The 19006-nt window shown below is 38.0% G+C and overlaps 3 protein-coding genes across 11 annotated transcripts in view; 2 read left to right on the forward strand and 1 right to left on the reverse strand.

Annotated features, from left to right (window-relative positions):
- The window catches only part of LOC6035938 (damage-control phosphatase ARMT1), a 21292-nt gene extending 10892 nt beyond the window's left edge, over window positions 1-10400 (reverse strand). Inside the window, exons 1-5 of one of the 3 annotated variants that reach the window (XM_038251897.1) lie at window positions 10381-10400; window positions 3973-4076; window positions 3748-3853; window positions 3464-3687; window positions 3242-3407 (exon numbers count right to left, since the gene is read on the reverse strand). In XM_038251897.1, coding sequence (XP_038107825.1) covers window positions 3242-3407; window positions 3464-3687; window positions 3748-3853; window positions 3973-4058 — 582 coding nt within the window. In that variant the 5' untranslated portion in view covers window positions 4059-4076; window positions 10381-10400. Of the gene's footprint in view, window positions 1-3241; window positions 3408-3463; window positions 3688-3747; window positions 3854-3972; window positions 4077-4155; window positions 4176-4263; window positions 4462-10380 lie in introns of those variants that run through there. The other 2 variants (XM_001845995.2, XM_038251896.1) reach the window with 2 other exon arrangements.
- LOC6035939 (zinc finger and SCAN domain-containing protein 12) lies at window positions 7970-10050 on the forward strand. Its single transcript, XM_001845996.2, has 9 exons — window positions 7970-8296; window positions 8364-8647; window positions 8715-8897; window positions 8952-9077; window positions 9133-9346; window positions 9404-9509; window positions 9568-9702; window positions 9756-9875; window positions 9935-10050. Exons 1-9 carry the CDS (start codon window positions 8180-8182, stop codon window positions 10027-10029), a joined length of 1380 nt encoding a protein of 459 aa, XP_001846048.2. The 5' UTR covers window positions 7970-8179; the 3' UTR covers window positions 10030-10050.
- Window positions 10401-10953: 553 nt separating the features above from the next.
- The window catches only part of LOC6052020 (rho guanine nucleotide exchange factor 11), a 174363-nt gene continuing 166310 nt past the window's right edge, over window positions 10954-19006 (forward strand). For 3 of the 7 annotated variants that reach the window (XM_038256282.1, XM_038256283.1, XM_038256284.1), the window contains exon 1: window positions 10955-11066. The gene's annotated coding sequence lies outside the window, so the exon portion shown is untranslated. Of the gene's footprint in view, window positions 11635-19006 lie in introns of all 7 variants that reach the window. The other 4 variants (XM_038256286.1, XM_038256287.1, XM_038256281.1 and 1 more) reach the window with 3 other exon arrangements.

Consider the following 19006-nt stretch of genomic DNA (forward strand, 5'->3'; position numbering starts at 1 on the left):
TGAAGTTGCTGTGAAGGTTACCATGGCACTTTGAAAAGTTTAACTCCATGTTGCACGCACACACTCTCACATTTAATTGCTCGATAGAGTTATCTACGTGCGCATGTATTGCGTGTACGTACAAGAAAAAGATTGAGGTTAAATTTTGTACCAACCAGCAAAACAAATGGTGTGCTAGTGTGCGTGAGCTCGGGCTTAGATAACTCTATAGAGATATCCACACGCGAGAGTGTGTTAGTTTGTAACAAAATTTACACGCAGACATAGGCAAATCGAGTAGAATGATTCGTCTGTCAAAATCAGCTGTGTCCTTTGTTCTACCACGAGCACGTGGTAAACAGCTGGTTTTTACAGACGATTGATCTACTCGATTTGCCTATGTCTGCGTAAAAAAAAGTGTAAACAAAATCAGCTGCTTGGAATTCAGCCAAACACAATCGTTCAAAACCAAAACAATACTTCAAATACAAATACTAACACAGAATGATGGTGTGCGTGAGAGAAACCGTGGAGATCTCTATTCAGCCAATCACAATCGATCAAAACCAAAACAATACTTAAATACAAATACTAACACAGAATCATGGTGTGCGTGAGAGAAACCGTGGAGATCTCTATAGAGATCTCCACGGTTTCTCTATAGAGATATCCACGCGCGAGAGTGTATTAGTTTGTAACAAAATTTACACACAGACATAGGCAAATCGAGTAGAATGATTCGTCTGTCAAAATCAGCTGTGTCCTTTGTTATACCACGCGCACGTGGTAAACAGCTGATTTTTACAGGCCAGTTCGGCTACTCGATTTGCCTATGTCTGCGTAAAAATAGTGTAAACAAAATCAGCTCCTCGGAATTCAGCCAATCACAATCGATCAAAACCAAAACAATACTTTATATACAAATACTAACACAGTATCATGGTGTGCGTGAGAGAAACCGTGGAGATCTCTGTTTACCACGTGCTCGTGGTATAACAAAGGACACAGCTGATTTTGACAGACGAATTAATCTACTCGATTTGCCTATGTCTGTGTGTAATTCAAGCAAAACATTGTAAAAGGTCCTATGTCAAAAATGTAAACAAACGGGTTTTTCACTGCAAACGATGCATTTAGCCGAAAACTATCACTACATTTCGAGAAAAGTATAAAAAGTTGATTTTTATGTGAAAAAATCCAGTTTTGCAAAAGGCCAAAGTTTATCACATTTTGTTTGTTTTCAATTTCCTCATAGACCCTTGGCATCAAACGGCCAATATGGAAACTGATTTGTTTTGTTTTGAAATCGTGTTAGGTCCAGGGACCAACACAGTGTCATTTCAAAACAAAAATAGAAACAAAGTATGGCCCTTTGTTTCAAATTAGTGGAATAGAACGACGAACGGTCCGAGCAGCCCGCTTGAAAGTCCAGCCGGTCCTGCGGGACTGGCAGGGCGTGTCTCGGCTTTGTCCACCGGCGGAAGTAGCAGGGGATGTAAAAATGTTGACGGTAGAAGTAGGCGTCCGGGTGGTGATCACAGCATCAATTCTCGGTACGGACAGTGCCGAAAATTACACCCCAATAAATCTCGGATCCAAAAACCCAGCAGAACCACAATTCAGACGGTCTCTGCTTTATCAACTACTTCATGGAAAAAAACGGCAACCGCACTTCGTCGACGGGCGTCACCAGCAACCCCAATTCGGCAACAACGACGTGTAACAAGTTAACCTATACCCAGCCAACAAATAAATACGCCGGGGATCAGTCCAGTTGACAACTTCCGGAACAACCCGTCAATTGTGTAAACCACCGATGACCGCCACGACGGTAAATACATCACGAGCAGATCCGACGACACGAACGCCAACACTTCGTTCATTTCGTCGCTGGCGCATCGATCCGGAGCGGCTGATAAGCCAGTGTTTGAATGGAGAATATACTGGCCTCGGACGCGATCCAAAACACAATGCGTGGAGACTTACCCCGACAACCCATGTTAAGTCGCCGTCCGCGACGTCTCCAATCAACAAATCAACAGTTGAGTTACTCTTCCACAAACATCAATTTGCTCAAAATAAATATTCTCTAGTATTTCAATTTCAACATCCAAAGTTAATCCTAAGGCTTTAGACGATCTTTCATACCTAAAATAACACAAAAACCACGTATAAAAACTTTAAAAAACAATTTAAAACACCGAAAAAATGTATTCGATGCAAAAGGCCAAACAGAATAAAGAAATTTGTTTTGGTTAGGGCTGTTTTGGCCACGGTACAAACAAACAAAGCATCAACATAAACAAGCTGTCATCGTGTTAGGCCAGGGCCAAAATGGAAAGTGAAACTTTCCCAGTTTTCAAAGGAACTCAAGTGCAAAGGGCCAAAGCATATCTCGTGGAATCAAAACTTTCTGACGGGGCCTATGAAACTTTTTCATCAATATTCTCGATTATAATATATTTATTGGAAATTTTGACCACAAGGCAATACAATAGCAACAGTTTTCCATCCTTTAAGGGAATAAACTTTGAAATTACCCTAGTTTTATTGAATTGGGATTTGAAAAACTTTTCGCAAATTTCAACTTGATTTTTCTCAATGTTTTGAAAATGGACTTGGAACCTTTTACAATGTTTTGCTTGAATTGTGTTACAAACTAACACACTCTCGCGCGTGGATATCTCTATAGAGTTATCTACGTGCGCATGTATTGCGTGTACGTATACGAAAAAGATTGAGGTTAAATTTTGTATCTCAAGAAATATTCAATTTACCCTGAGGTTTTGATTGAATTTATTGTAAAAAACTCTCAGCAATCGAATGCAACTGTCAGTTTTCCCGTAAGTCCAAAGGGTTAAAAATGCATTTTAAAACTTAAAGCGCAAAATTTTCATATCTGGCAACACTGTAAGTAAATTTTGAGTACGCCATTTGATTCTACGTCAAAAAATCTTCAAATATGCATACCCAAAAGTTCACTTTTTTTAAACTTTTCTCTTAGCAAAATGCATTTTGAGGTTTTTCAAAAATCTCAGAAACAGAGGGGGGTGCCACAGGCGCGGAGGTGGACCAAATGTCACCAAACTTGGGATTCTTTGTTTTTGGGGCAAAAACAACCCCCATGCCAAATATGAGCAGATTTGGTGAAGGTCGATGTTGGACGCGTGGTCACTTGGGAAGGAATGACCCATACATTGACTTAGATTATAAGGACCTTATGTTTTATGATTAAAACTAAAAACTAACATTTATCACTTACCTTCAACATTTTCCGAAAGAACTCGCCAATTTCCTCCTCTGTTTTGTCATTTTTATTGGCGTTAAAATTCTCGATCGATTTCAGCACCGCAGCAATCGCATCGTACGCAGTCGTGAGGGCTTTGTCCTTCTGCTGCAGAAAGTAGTCTAAATCTTTCAACTTTGTCCTGCAAAAAGCAAAGATTGTTAGAAGTTGATCTTGTTCCTTGAATGCATAACTCACGTCGCTTCGAAGATGTTGTTCAACCTCCGGTACATGTACGTTTCCGAGTACAGCCAACACGCCGAATAGTAGCTGTTTGAGTCGCCCAAACTCACGATGAAATCGTTCCACAGCTGTTCGTCGCCCAGCTCCGAGGAGATTGGTTTGAACTCCTTATCCGTTTGCAGCTCATACTTGAGTTTGGAAATTTCTCCAATCACCTGCTTGAGCTCTTCGCGGGCATCCTTCAAATTAGAGTGTGCATTTTTAACTTGAATTTATTAGGCAAAGTTCAACTTTCTTACCTCGCCCAGATGTTCCACGATGGTTTCCTTATCCTTGGAAAGTTGATCTATTACCTGTGTTAAAATTACCGGAAGGCGGTCTCGAACGGTGTAATAGCCGAAGCCCCTGCAAAAAATGATTCTTCACTGTATTGCTTTCAATTGCATAAACAAAACTACAATTTCACTGATAAGATGATTAGATTTACAGAATTGCAAGTGGCAATTAAACCATTCCTCACTTACTGTTTGTACTGTGCCCTGAGGGGAGCATTGAATGGAGGCTTTTCGTCGATGATGTTGTACTTGGTCTGCTGCTGCTCCTCCTCCATGTCCGGCGATTATTCAATCTGCGAAAAAAAAAACAATGAGTTGTGCCCAGGTGGATAAATATAAACATAGTGTTGTGTCAATGGTTGCATTTTATACCAAATTTGGAAGTCAATACGAGCGAACTGATAACTTTTGGTTTCACGTTTTTAAAACATAAGTAAGAATGTAATTTGTTTTATTTCAAACATAAAATAGATTACAAACCTTCTGATACTCAACACAACACAAATAAGCTAAAATTTATCACAATTTTTTGAAATTTTCCAATAAAAATTACAGCTCGAATCGCACGAATCAAGTCGTGTGAAAAACCTTTTACAGGAAAAGTCGACTGACAGACTGACGGCGATCAGCTGGGTTTGGACACAACGGGATAGATTGTTCTACACTGAAAGAGAATGAGTTAGGTTTAGGAAAAAAAATAATTGCAGGGGTGCAGAAAGATTGTGAAAATCTAGTAGAAATTAAAATTTCTTGTTATACTACATACTTAGATTGTCATGACATTTTATAATCCGTCGAGAATATCATTTGACTTGTCAAAATTCTTTTAATTATTGATTCTCTACGATTCCGCAAATCGATTTTTATTTGCATTTTTTGATTTGGGTGAAACTTTGTTCCTTTGTCTCCTCTAAAAAATAAAAACGTTTCTTAATCCACCATTAGGTGGGTGGTGCCTTCCTCACATTTACAAAGTACAGTAGTTGTTCGGTAACTGGGCGTTGTCTAACTGGGCTGCTTTTTAACAGGGCGCTCGATAACTGGGCCGTAGCCCAGTTAAAAAGCAGACAAACGTCATAAAACCAAAACAAACCAAAATTGCCGAGGGGTTAATGGAAGCAAAAATCATATTCAATAGATAAAAAAACTTTTTTCAAACTCTTGTTTAATTTCAAGTTACAATTATAGAAATATGAAAAGTAAGCATTATAAATAAATTTGAGTAACTTTTTTTTTCATATTTCATCTGGAAAATATTATGCATCGATGGTCCCCTCGTAATTTTTTGCTCAGCCCAGTTAACGAGCAACATTCGGTGACTGGGCTACGTTCTCAGCCCAGTTACCGAACAACAACTGTAATAATGAAAATAAGTTTATGAAAAAATTATATACCTGATACAGACTTTTCCAGAAAACATGCAGACACTCATTTGAAGCATTATGGCAACCGGGCGTTTCGCATCTGGCGCGACTCTCGCACGTAAACAAAAAGACCCGGCATTTTGAGGTTATGCAAAAATCACCCTTTTTTGTATATACAAAAATCTTTTTCTTGGCATAACTTTTTAAATACTTTACTAAACAAAATAAAATTTAATAGGGTCTTAGGGGACCCCAAAACGAACAGAATAAGGTGGATCCGGCCAAAATCGGTTTAGTCAGTTCTGAGATAATCGTGTGGAAAAAAACGTGTCTACACACATCCCCACAGACATTTGTTCAGAATTTGATTCTGAGTCGATAGGTATACGTGAAGGTATATCTAGGAGGTGTATTTAAGAAGTTCATTTTTCGAGTGATTTTATAGCCTTGCCTCAGTGAGGTGAGGAAGGCAAAAATATTAAAATTGAAATAACTATCCTACACACCAATTTCTCGTAACTGAATTCAGTTAAATTTACTGAAATCTGCACTACTGAAATTTTCAGTAAATGAAAACTTGCTGAAATTTCAGCAAACTTTGACAGCTCCATACAAATTTTAACTGGAGTTCAGCGAAAAACTAACTGAAAATTTCAGTAGTACAGTTTTCAGTAAATATTAAGAGCGAGTCCACGAGCAAAGCATACCCATCTCGCATCAACCTCATCAATCTGCCTGAATTTTTCAGGGGTTGTTTGTACATATAAAATTAGCATCTGTCCAAAATACGAACACTCTAGGTTGAAGGGAAGTGGGGCAAATCGGGACACAAAGTTTGAAACGTAAAAAATCTTAAAAAGGCTATAACTTTGGCAAAACTCAATTTATTTTCAAAATTCAAAATGCATCTGAAAGGGCTTAAAAATGCAGGATAGAGCATCCCAATTGGTTAAATCTACAGGGAGTTATTGGCATTTTAGTGAAAAAATAGCATAATTTTCAAACTCAAATAAAAAAGTGTTCCATCCAGATATCAACTCGGTTCGATCTACAGCTTGTAGGGGACATCTGAGACAGAGAACGCTTTGGGTTCAACATATTAAATAGACACTTTTACATTTAGTGATTTTTTTTTGTTGTACATTTTTGCTCGGGGGACCCCTTAGATCCCATTTTCTGGTGATAATTTTATCATATTCGTGTTCCTGAGACAAATTCACAGTAGAAACATGCATAAAAATGTTTATTTTGAACCATTTTAACCCTTTAAAAAATAAAAGTTAAAAAAAATCTTCGATTCACATTTATTGCAAATCAAGCTCGTTTCCAAGGATACTAGATGACACCAGAAAAAAGCAGCTTTTTATTTTTTTTTAATTTTTATTTTTTAAAGAGTTAAAATGGATCAAAATAAACATTTTTATGCATGTTTCTACATACTGTGAAATTGTCTCAGGAACACGAATATGATAAAATTATCACCAGAAAATGGGATCTAAGTTTTGCAACGAGTTCCATACAACACTTTCTGCAATTCCCAAAAAAAAAAACCCTTTGAACAGAGTTAAAGGTCAAATGTTCATGCATTTAGTCAAATTAATCTTTTAAATCAAGAAAATGTTGAAAAGTATTACTTTTCGTAATAAGTGCTGAAAAGTTCAACTTTTCAGTATTTGTTTTGAAAAGGGTTACTATTCGATTCTGTTATTTTTGGTAGGGAAAAGTAGGCTGTTTCGTCTTTCGAGATTGACAGGAAAAGTGAGTAGTTTCACGACGGAATTGCAAAATAGTAGTTTATGCAACAAGTTGCAAAAAGAGGATTTTTTCAGCACGAGTCGTACATTTATCCAACGAGGTTCACCGAGTTGGATAAATACGAAGAGTGCTGAAAAAATCAAGTTTTGCAACGAGTTCCATACAACATTTTTTGCAATTCCAAAAAACACACACTGAGTGAAATTTTATGTCAAATTTTCATGTATTTTGTCGATAAATCGTTTAAATCAAAAAAATGTTGAAAAGTGTTACTTTTCGAAACAAGTGCTGAAAAGTTCAACTTTTCAGCACCCATTTGAGTGCTGAAAAGTAGAACTTTTCAGCATTTATTTTTAAAAGTGGTGCTATTCGATTCTGTTATTTTTGGTACAGAAAAGTAGGCTATTTCGTCGTTCAAGAATGACAGGAAAAGTAAGTAGTTTCAAGACGGAATTGCAAAAAGTATTTTAAAGGGCATTTTACACAAGTACAGTTGTTTTGTAATAATTGGTTTTCTAAAAATGTAAGATTTCACGAAAGTAAAAATTTTAGCAAAAAAAAAAAAAAACTTTTTGCGATACTAAACATTGAACGATTTGGTTGGTGCCTCGCCGTCGCTTGCTGCCGAATTTTTACAAACTCAGCTCGTTTTGGGCAGCTTCGATTCTTGGTCGAATGGTCGCCGCCGCAATTGAAGCATTTCGCTTCGATGTTCTCGTTGATTGTTTCGCAAGCTTGTGTTTTGTGCTCACCTCCGCAGGTTGCACAACGACTCTTGATGAAACAGTTCCTTCCACCATGTCCAAACTGCAAGCAGTTCGAACCCTGCAATACGACCTATGAGCTCGAGAGGGTTTTGAAAAATGCTTTAGCTGTTTGGTGTTCAAAACTGGCAAAAACCAAAACGCACCGATTTTACGGGTTAAATCCCATTTAACCTTCAAAGTCAAAGCGCAAGGTCCTGTCGCAACCAATCAAGCTCATATTTGGGATTCGAGCTCAGTACACCTAGGGGATCATGCGGATCATATCCGCAAAACGACCCATTTTGTTACATCCTACAACTACATACTCTGACTGTACAACAGTTCAGCACCACCCCTGCCTCTCTGTCTGTCTGTCTCGTATGACAGACGCAAGGCCCAGAAGAAGCCGTAAACCAAAACAGAATCCTGCCCAAAACAAGCTAGCGGTGCTTTGTGTACACTTTCTAACGGGGAAAAGTTTTGATAAGTTTTTTCCTCTAAAAAAGAATTGCGAATTTCTTTCGCGACACGATGGACCAACCGTCGATGGTTTGTCGTGTCTGTGCCAGCGGCGTACCGGAGTTTGACGATTCGACGGTGCAGTTCAGTTCCGTGTCCGGCATCTACCAGACGCTCACTTCGCTGAAGGTTTGTTCTTGGAGGGTTTTTTTTTAAGTGAAGATTTGAGTTGTTTTATATTTTTATTTGATTTTAGCCAATAACGATGGACTTGCCAGATGTAACTTGCCAGAGTTGCTACACCAAGCTGGTTGAATTTGATGACTTCCGGACGGTTTGTCTGGAGGCGTTCGAAAAGCTGCTGAAGGCGGCCAAGGGAAAGATCTCGAAGGTGGAACCGCTTGCGGAGGACGACGACAAGCCCAATCTGGAGGCACTGCAATTTCAGCTGGGTGAAGCCGACGAGGAGGAATTTGACCAGAACATGCTGGATGTTAAGGTCGAAATGCTGGACGAGGATGGTCAGCCGGATGGTGCGAGGTTTGGTTGAGCTGTTTTAAGAAGTCTTGAAAATAGGTAATTGAGGATAAATTTATTTTACTCAAAGCTCTATCGGCGATGACGACAAAGAGGACGACTCTTCGTCATCGGACGACGAAAGTTCGGAGAGTTACGACAGCGAAGATTCAATGGAGGAAAAGAAACCTAGAAGGAAGAGAGGTCCGTACAAAAAGAGAACCGGAACCAGGAAATATTCGGTCAGCCAGAAGAAATCGAATGAAAAGAGAGAGTAAGTTTGAGTGTTGTAATTGTAACAGTAAGTCTGGCAATCTTTCGCTTTCAGCAAACTGCAATGCGACAAGTGTGATAAGTTCTTCTACGATCAAAAGCGTTTCGAGGGTCACCAGCGAGTTCATCAGGGGTTGAAGGAGGCCAAATGTGACATCTGTGGAAAAATGTTCTCCAAGTGGTGAGAAAACATGCAATGGAATTAACTCAAATAATTTATTCAATAACTTGTCCAGGTACTACATGCACATTCACCACAAGCTGGAGCACACCGGCGAGCAGCGGGAGCAGTTTGCGTGCGACGTGCCCGACTGTGGCGCGGTTTTCAAGCAAAAGGTCAGCCTGCAGATGCACCGGCGGAAGAAGCACGAGCCGAACAGCGAGCCGGAAACGCCGACGCACATCTGCGACGAGTGCGGCAAGACGTGCACCTCGGCGTCCAATTTGAGGGTGAGAGTTTGGAAGTTTAAAATTTGTTGATTTAAAATTACATGAATTTACTCGTAGATTCACAAGTACTCGCACGGCGGAAATCATCCGATTCCGTGCACGATGTGCGATCGACGGTTCGAGAGTCAGAGCAAGCTGAAGGTCCACATGATGCGGCATGAAGGTTGGGGATCTCAATTTATTTAACTTAAGTTTAACAAAATTAATCTTTAATTCAACAGGTATTAAGCGGTACACGTGCTCGGTTTGTGGGCTAAAGAAAACGACAGTGACGGAGTTGAAAATCCACATGAACACTCATACCAGAGAGAAGGTTTATCCCTGCGACGTGTGCAGTGCCGTTTTTTCCACTATTGGTAAGTTTTAATCCATCAAGAGAAACTTCAAGAACATAATTTCGTTCTTCCAGGTGGCCGCAGTCGCCATATCAAGGTTGTTCACCAAGGTATCAAGGCGTTCAAGTGCACCTACTGCGAGAAGTCATTCGGGAAGGCCGAAACCCTCAAACATCACGTTATGACCCATACCGGTAAGGCATTTGCTTTGATTTATCAACTGTAATCTAATACTTTCTTGATTTTCTGATAGGAGAAAAACCTCACGCTTGTGATCAATGTGATCGGCGATTCATCCAGCTGGTGGCACTGCAGTCTCACAAGAAGACTCACAATAAAGGATTGTAGGGTGTGGTAAGAAGGATGCAAGTTTTTGACATATTTTTTATAGAAAATTTGAGAACTGGAGCCTAACATTTCAAAAGGGCACAAAACTTTTGTAAACAATAGTGTATCCCTTTCACTCGTATGACAGTTTGCATAAGGTGTGAGAGGGATACACTCTTGTTCACAAAAGTTTTGTGCTCTAATGAAATGGAAAGCACGAACTGACCATTAATATTGGTTTAGATATTTTAATCTGATTTTTTCTTTTACTCAAAAAAGAGATTTCTCATGGACCAATAATGCTGGCCAACCAAACACGAGTTGTGTCACCTCATGGTATATGCTTCTCCTCCATACATTTTTCTTACATACGCCGCGAAAGGTTGCCCTAAGCACTCGTCGTTTTAGAACTTCAAGTGCATGCAGGTCCATGTCTCGTGCCCGTACAGTACGGTAAAAATACAGATATTTTGCAATTAACAAACAACACGTCTTATTCCATCGAAATCAACCACAAAACTGATTTGACAATCTTCATTCTCTCTTTCACCAGCCTCGTGCTTCTCGTTGTTTTCGCTCCGATACCATCCTTCCCAGCTGTCTTGTTGTTCTTTCGTTAATTGATGATAACCTTTACTTACCTCGCCATGAGTATATCCACAAATTCCAGTAAATCTTCCTAAATCACAGTTGATTTGTGTCGCGAGTACTCGATTCTTGCGTCCGTGTTTGGGAAACGTACCGAATCTACCCAGCAGTTTCGTAAATTTACGTTCGACCTCTAAGACCTCGTCAACCACTCTACCACGTCCGGAGAGCTCGTTGATTCTTGTTGGTGTACGGCGTGCGAGTGAAACCGCATATACGAAACTGTTTGCACCAAAACGAGACAACACGCGTCGAGTTTTTCCAGCCAGCCAGCCAGCATAGCAGTGCACACAAACCAGCCAGACAACCAACCAGTCATCGTTGCGATTTCATCCAAAGTGGACAGCTCGGGTTTCTGTACAGGCCGTGCTGTGTCAATCCAGCAGCAGGGCTCCTCCACCAGAGTGAGAGTGAGTAGTGCGTGTGTGAAATTCTTTTTTGGGCAGCCCGTGCGCGTCGTGAACGTGCGTGCGCGTGACGTGCGGTCGTGAAACGCGTTCTCCAGTGCCTTGGGAGGTGGATTTCCCACCTTCGGTGACCGAATCCGGCCGTTTTGGAGGGTTTTTTCGCCTCGGAAGTGGACCGTAATTTGGTCGGATTCGAAAACTACTTTTTTTTATTCTTCTCCATCGTCGTCGTCGTCGCTTTCGGGGCTAGGCTGAAAGACAACCACAGCAGAAAGTATGACGGGAGAAAGAAGAACAGCTACATTTTTGTCTCTCCATTGTTGCGGCTGTGTGCGTGACCGCGGCGCTGGGTTTGGTGTTTAGCGTGTAACACACACCCGTGTGCGATTATTTTGATTTGACGTGTGTACGAATACGCAACGTTGGGGGAGTGTGTGTGTGTGTGTTACGCTGTGTTTGTGAGAGGATTTCAGTGTGCGGGGAGTTGCGGGAAGTGTCAAAATCGACAGCAGACAGCAGAACGAACAACAAAAACAACACCAGCAGCAGTGCCGATTCGCAGTAAAGCAATGTAAGGATGCATGTTTTATGGTAACAAATTAACCCAATTGGAAAACCAGTTGAATTGGAAAGGTTCATGAAGTTCACATCTGTGCTTGGGAAGTGCAACTCCAGTGGATAACTGTATGTAATCTAGGTACTTGAAATTCACGTCTGTGTTTGGGAAGCGCACAATTTGTTTGTGAATTATACTGCCGCTCGAAAAAATAAGACAGAAATTCAAAATTCGTGAAATGGCCGTACCACTTGCTTAGACCGTATCCAAGACCGTTTTACTTCAAGTGCTTGCCATTTCATTAGGGCACATAACTTTTTTAACAAAGAGTGTGTCTCTTTCACACCTTATGTAAACTGTCATTTGAGTGAAAGGGATACACTATTGTTTACAAAAGTTATGTGCCCTTTTGAAATGTTAGGCTCCATTTATCTAGAGACACAGTTCAGACCTTGGTTCAGACTCGATTATCCGAAGCCTCGATTATCCAAAGTTTCGATTATCCGAAGTTCGATTATCCGAAGGACTTCGGATAATCGAATCACGAACAAAAACAAGTTTTTTCGTATTTTTTTTATTTTCAGACTTTTAACATCAAATTCGAGTTCTGCGACCCCATTTAAGACAAATTTGAATGGTTGATTGCCCATTGAATTAAAAAATGTATTTTTTAAACATTTCATCACCGCTATTTTGGCTGCCATCATGGATTTAAAAATTCTAAGTTACTTTAGAGTAGTTCAAAAACAGAAATCTTATTGATCTAAATGCGACAAAAAGGAAGCTTTTTGGACGACAGTTATGTAACAACAAAAAATTGCAAAATTTCAATAAATTTTAGAGTAGAGGGAGGCAGGGGATAACATTTTTCGATCAAAATCAATTATTGCGACTGTTGAAACCACCAAAACAAGCAAGAATCTTGATTTTCCACCCCTCCAGTTTCGTCTTATTTTCAAGCAAATTAGAAGTAGAATCAATTGGCGTAGTTTATTTTACAGTAAAAAATGTGTTTAGTTTATGTTGCGCAAACGAAAACCTGCTACTAAATTTTCACATTGAGCGAATATTTTTCAAATCAAAGTTTTGACCTCATCATAGTGTTAAAAAATGAGAAAATTTTACATAGGTTTACCGATTTCGTTCAACGTTTTAATTTTAGTTTACAACAGGGGTGACCAAAGTATGGCCCGCGGGCCAAACGTGGCCCGCGAGGTGATTTTTTGTGGCCCGCGGACCCATTTTGAATGATCATGTAAAATGGCCCGTAGACCACTTGTAAAGTGATTTTATACTTTTTTACCATTAATTTAATCTTTTAATGCTAATTTTTTGTTAATAAAAATGACTCATCAATATTTTGATCCCCATTTTAGAACACAAATATTTTGTTCGAACATTTTAAAAATTAAAACAATTTCAAAGGTTTCAATGGGAGTAACTATTAAATACCGTCAAAAATTTTATCAAACATTTTTGAAAGTAATTATAAAACGTTCAAATTTGATTTTGGTAGAAATATGTAATAATTGCATAATTTGAAATTGAAAGTAATAATGACCCTTCATGAACTGATCCTCAAACTTACTTTGCACTTAGGAACCTTCCTTCTGGATTCGAACTCATTACAGTTAGATAACGAATCTGTTTGACTACCATCTGATTCAGGCAGGCAAAATGTTGAAATCGGAGGATCAAGGCTGTTGCAAATATTTTACAAAGCTTTTGCCGATTAACCCTTTCCTCCATTTAAAAAAATGCTCAAAAACCAGGAGCAAAATATTTTTCAAAAACTTTTAAAAATCAATGGAAATTTAAGTGCAATCAGCTGAAATCAATTAAAAATGCATTCCTCTTTGTATAGAATTATTTGAGCATGTTTGGGTTTATTAAAAATAATTGAAATTTTAGTGAATTTTGCAATAATAAATGGTTTTTTTTAATAAAATGATTTTTTTTCGTCGAATCTCTTCTTTTTTGTTAAAGATTGCAGTTTAACTTTACGGGTGCTTAAAACTTATTCTAATTTTTTTTTTCTATGAAATGATGAAATTCTGGCTTGTATTTTCTATTATTTTGAATTAACGAAAATGTTAAAAAATAACAGAAATAAAAAATCAACTTATAGATTTATTTTCCAGTCTTTTAAATCAAAACGTTATTTAATTTTGTTTATAACCTATTTTGTAAATTTGGCCCGCAAGCTCATTCGGGCTTTTAATTTGGCCCGGCCTCCAAAAACTTTGAGCACCCCTGGTTTACAAGGTATTGAATTTTGAATATAGAGAGCGGCCGTGGCTGACTGGTTACGAAGATCGCTTTGTAAGCGAATGGTCCTGGGTTCGATTCCCATCTGCTCCCAACGAGAAAATATAGGAAATATAAAACTTGAAACTCTGAACATGAACGAAAAATCAAAGTCGCTCGAGTCGGGGTTCGATCCCCCGTCCAAAGGGATTGGTAAGCAAAAATGCTAACCACTTGGCCATCGCGACTTGGTGAGCTATAAGTAGAGATTGATAATAAGTTTAAAATGTCCTAGCGACCTTTTTAGAACTGACTGAATTATTTTTTTTAAAAGTATTGTAATTTTTAACTATTTTAAAGATCGTAACATAATGAAACATTAAAATTCAAAAGCTAATGCGGTGCTGTAAAAATACCAAGTTTTTGATTTTCAGCGCCTACAATTATCATGCCTGAAATTTCATCTCTCTATTTTCACTTCTCTCCTTTCCGCCACAAAATGATCAGCAAAAAGAATTCCAGGAAAAATCAAAATTTAATGATAGTTTTTTCTATCACGGATTTACCATAATGGCTAAATGTAAAATTTGATACATTATTTAAAATTTTTGGTTTTATGCGTTCCTAAAATTGTTACATTGTATTCTAAATATTTGAGGAAAACAGCATGTAATTCCATGGTGCACCTGGCACTTTGACGTTCAGTTACAGCTAATAATAATAATAATAATAATAGCTGTACCGAAAAGTAATACTTTTCAACACTTATAACGACACTTTTCTACACTGTTTTGGTTTTTGGGTTGACCAAACACAGGTAGGCTTCTAACTTATGTGATTAAACGAACAGTCCATTTGAACAATCGATTCAAAACGAGTTTTTAGGAATTGCATAATTTGTGCATGCAAAATGTTTCAAATTTGATTTGTTCAGCACTCGTTGCACTTAATTGTGGCTTGATTATTCACCAATAAAAAGAATTTATCTGTTTGGCGTTTTAGTTAGCTTAAAAAATAATGCAAATTTAAATGATTTCATAGAAATATAACCTTAACATTTTTTTCTTGCTTTTTTCTATTCTGTGGAAATTTCTAGCATCTAAAACGAATCAATCTTCTACATGCCGAGTTTATCTGTATCTCTAGGAAGAAAGAAAAAAAAACAGCAACTTCCACATGCAGTTATTCAATTCATTCCATCAATTAATTTTCCCCAGCCGCAGCAGCAGCAGCAGCAGCAGCCAGAAATGATCCGCTAAACTTGACGTGATCGTTTTCTCTCCTTTTTCTCTCTCTCGCTCTTGCTGTCTGTATTTCTTTCGAAGAAAATTAAAAAAAAAAACGTATTACAACCAGCCAGACATCGGCCGCTGCCGAGATGTGTTTTCCGAGATTTTAACTCAGACTGGGCTGAGCTGCGAGCTGGTGTTGGTGTTTATTTCCGTGTAAACAGATAAAAAAAAGTGTGGTTTGCTTGCATCAGTATAAAGTTGTGTTGCGTTGCGTTGGGTTTGGATGATGATTTTCTCGCCGTGTCGGATGCTAATGTGGGTGGGGTTGGGTGATAAAAGGGGATAGGGGGAGGTTGTGGTGGGGGGATATTGTCTTTGCATGGAACAGACTGTGGGTGTGTGCGTGTGCAGCAGTTCAGTGTTGTCATATTTATGAAATTATCTTATTCCGATTGGTTTTAAACGTAGAAAAAAGTATAAAAAAGTTTGAAAAATTTAAGGGAGCATATTCCTTTGCCGTTTCGTGCAGTGGAAAAAACCATTACCAATTCCCCAGAATTTTCCAAGCACAATAGTGCACATCACAGAACAAAAACAAAATTGATGGATAAAATGACTAGTTTTGAGATGTATTTCAAGTTTTCGGTTAAAGGTTAACTGTAGTGCTGTTTTTTTATATTTTATATATCAACATTTTGAATTCGATAAGTTAAACTTTTCAGCACTCGTATGAAACAGTATCGAAAAGCCTAACATGTCAACACTCTTCTTGATCATCTTACAAAATTGTGTCAAGATGAAATTATTCAACACAATGCATATGAATTATTTTGTGTCACTGAAAAAGCCAATTCAAAGTTAGTTTGTTCTCTAAATTTAATAAATTGTTGTGTGTAACTCGATGCAAAAATTTTTTTTTTCTGCACTCATCGTATTTTTTCATTGAATTTACGATTTGTGGTTGATTAACCTTTTTGCAATTCCATTTGTAGTAATACTTACCTGTCTATATATTATGACGAAATGGCATAGTTATTTATTATCATCAAAAATAGCTATAGAGCAGTTCTCTAGGAAATCGGTATTTTTTTATTAATTTAATTTTTGTATTTTTTAATCCGGCTGAAATTTTTTTGGTGCCTTTGGTATTCCCAAAAAAGCCACATTGCATCATTAGTTTGTCCATAAAATGTTTCATACTAATTACTAAAACAAAATTTAGTGATTTTTAATTTCACTTTTCGTCACTAAAACTTGATTTGCAGAAAAACACTACTTTTCATTTTTTTCCATTTTCTCATATGTTTTAGGGGACATAAAATGCCAACTTTTCAGAAATTTCCAGAATGGGCAAACAATCTTTGACCGAGTTATGAATTTTTGAATCAATAGAGTTATCCACGTGCGCATGTATTGCGTGTTTGTACACGAAGGGTTTTTAGGTTAAAATTTGTACCCGCCAGCAAAAACAAATGGTAAGCTAGTGTGCGTGAGATGGGGCTTAGATAGCTCTATCGTTTTTTTTTTCAAAAAATGGAAATACTGGTCGCAAAAAATCTCAGTTATTCATTTTTTTTTTTAAATTAGTGTCCATGTTAGCCCACCCTTGAAAAAAATATTTTTAAAGAGCTGAGAAAATTCTCAGCAATTAAGGGTTGTATCAAAAAGTTCAAAAAAGCAAAATATTGAGAATCACTAAGGTACTTTTTGATTGCAAATTCGGTTTTACATCGAAAAATGAAGTTGAAAATTTTTTTCAACCAATATTTCGATTTTTTGAAAAAATCAGTATTGACTCAAAAATTTATAACTCGGTCGACGATTTTTTGCCCATTCTGGAAATTTCTGAAAAGTTGGCATTTTATGTCCCCTAAAACATATCAGAAAATAAAAAAAATGAAAATAGTGTTTTTTTTTTGCAAATCTAGTTTTAGTGACAAAAAGTTAAATTAAAAATCATCAAAATTTGTTTAACCGTGTATCATTTTTTCCAGTGTAGTCCTTATCCATACCTACAACTTTGCCCAAGACACCAAATCGATCAAAAAAAATCCTTCAAAAGATACAGATTTTTGAATTTTCATAAATCATTTTTGTATGGACAGCTGCCAAAGGAGAATGGGCAAATTTGTATGGGAGCCGGTCCAAGGATGTACACGAACGTGACCAACATTTTTCGAAAGATCTCGCCGAGACATGAAAAAAAGTCTTCTGGACCAACTCTCTAAACCCCGGAGTTGAAAAGTTACAAGTTGTTGAAGTTTGAGCATTTTGGGTTAAAATGTACAAAAAATCTAATTTTTGCTATTTCTAAAATCATTCATAAAATCTCTGTTTCATTATGGATTTCGATTTTCTTGACTTCATTCAACGCTTATCTGCAAAAACTATGAGTTCTGATATGTCTTAGCATGATTGAAACATGATTTCTCTTGTTTTTATCCGTTTGAACCGTTTGTGCAAGAGGCATCCCATAGAAACAAGTCGAAACTTCAAGGTTTTGAAACCGGATCCGACCCATACTGCTTCAGTGAGTATGGAAGGCTTCAGTGCAATGTTGTAACAACTTATTGGGATGGTCTGAGTCATCCGAGAACTCCTTGGAGTTAAGACCGGTGATTCTACCGCCGTAACAAGCAAGATGTCAGTGGTTTTTGACCACGGATCATACCCGCATGGCTTCAGTGAGTATGGTAGACTACTATGCTGATGTGTTGGGATGTCTTTGGTCATCCTAGGACTCCCTGGAGTTTAGATATTTGGGTCATTTGTAACAAGAAAAAGGTCGATAATTTTTAACCGCGCATCATAACCGCAAAGATTTAGTGAGTATGGCAGACTGTATTGCTGTTATGTTGGGATGTTCTGAACCATTTCAGGGAGTCCTTGTAACAGCCGTAGACCTACAGATCATAACTCCAGGGAGTCCTTGGATGACCCAGGACATCCTAACACATTAGCAAAGTAGTCTACCACACTCACTGAAGCTATGCGGGTATGTTCCGTTGTCAAAACCGGTCGACATTTTGCTTGTTACGGTAGTAGACCCACAGTTCTTAACTCCAGGGAGTCCTAGGAGAACCCAGGACACTCCAACACATCAGCATAGTAGTCTACCATACTCACTGAAGCCATGCGGGTATGATCCGTGGTCAAAAACCGCCACCATCTCGCTTGTTACGGCGGTAGACTCACCGGTCTTAACTCCAAGGAGTTCTCGGATGACTCAGACCATCCCAATAAGTTGTTACAACATTGCACTGAAGCCTTCCATACTCACTGAAGCAGTCTGGGTTAGATCCGGTTTCAAAACCTTGAAGTTTCAACTTGTTTCTATGGGATGCCTCTTGCACAAACGGTTCAAACGGATAAAAACAAGAGAAATCATGTTTCAATCATGCACAGAAAAAAAAATCATGGTAATATTACATCTGGGAAGGGGTACATCTTTTATGTCAGAAAAAAGGTGTAATTTTACATCTGGAAATGTGTAATTTTACCACTTTTCTGTTGTAATGTCATTTTTTCAGTCTAAATTGAGGTAAAATTATATCATGAAAGAGGTAATATTCAACCTTCCAAAATTAAAGCTTCCAAATTTACATTATTTTTTTCTGTGTGCTAAGACATATCAGAACTCATAGTTTTTGCTGATACGCGTCGAATGAAGTCAAGAAAATCGAAATCCATAATGAAACAGAGATATTATGAATGATTTTAGAAATAGCAAAAATACGATTTTTTGTACATTTTAACCCAAAATGCTCAAACTTCAACAACTTGTAACTTTTGAACTCCGGGGTTTAGAGAGTTGGTCCAGAAGACTTTTTTTCATGTCTCGACGAGATCTTTCGAAAAATGTTGGTCCCGTTCGTGTACATACTTGGACCAAATTTGCCCATTCTCCT

Source organism: Culex quinquefasciatus, chromosome 2, assembly GCF_015732765.1.
Source record: "Culex quinquefasciatus strain JHB chromosome 2, VPISU_Cqui_1.0_pri_paternal, whole genome shotgun sequence".
In the NCBI taxonomy this organism is placed as follows: Eukaryota; Metazoa; Arthropoda; class Insecta; order Diptera; family Culicidae; genus Culex; species Culex quinquefasciatus.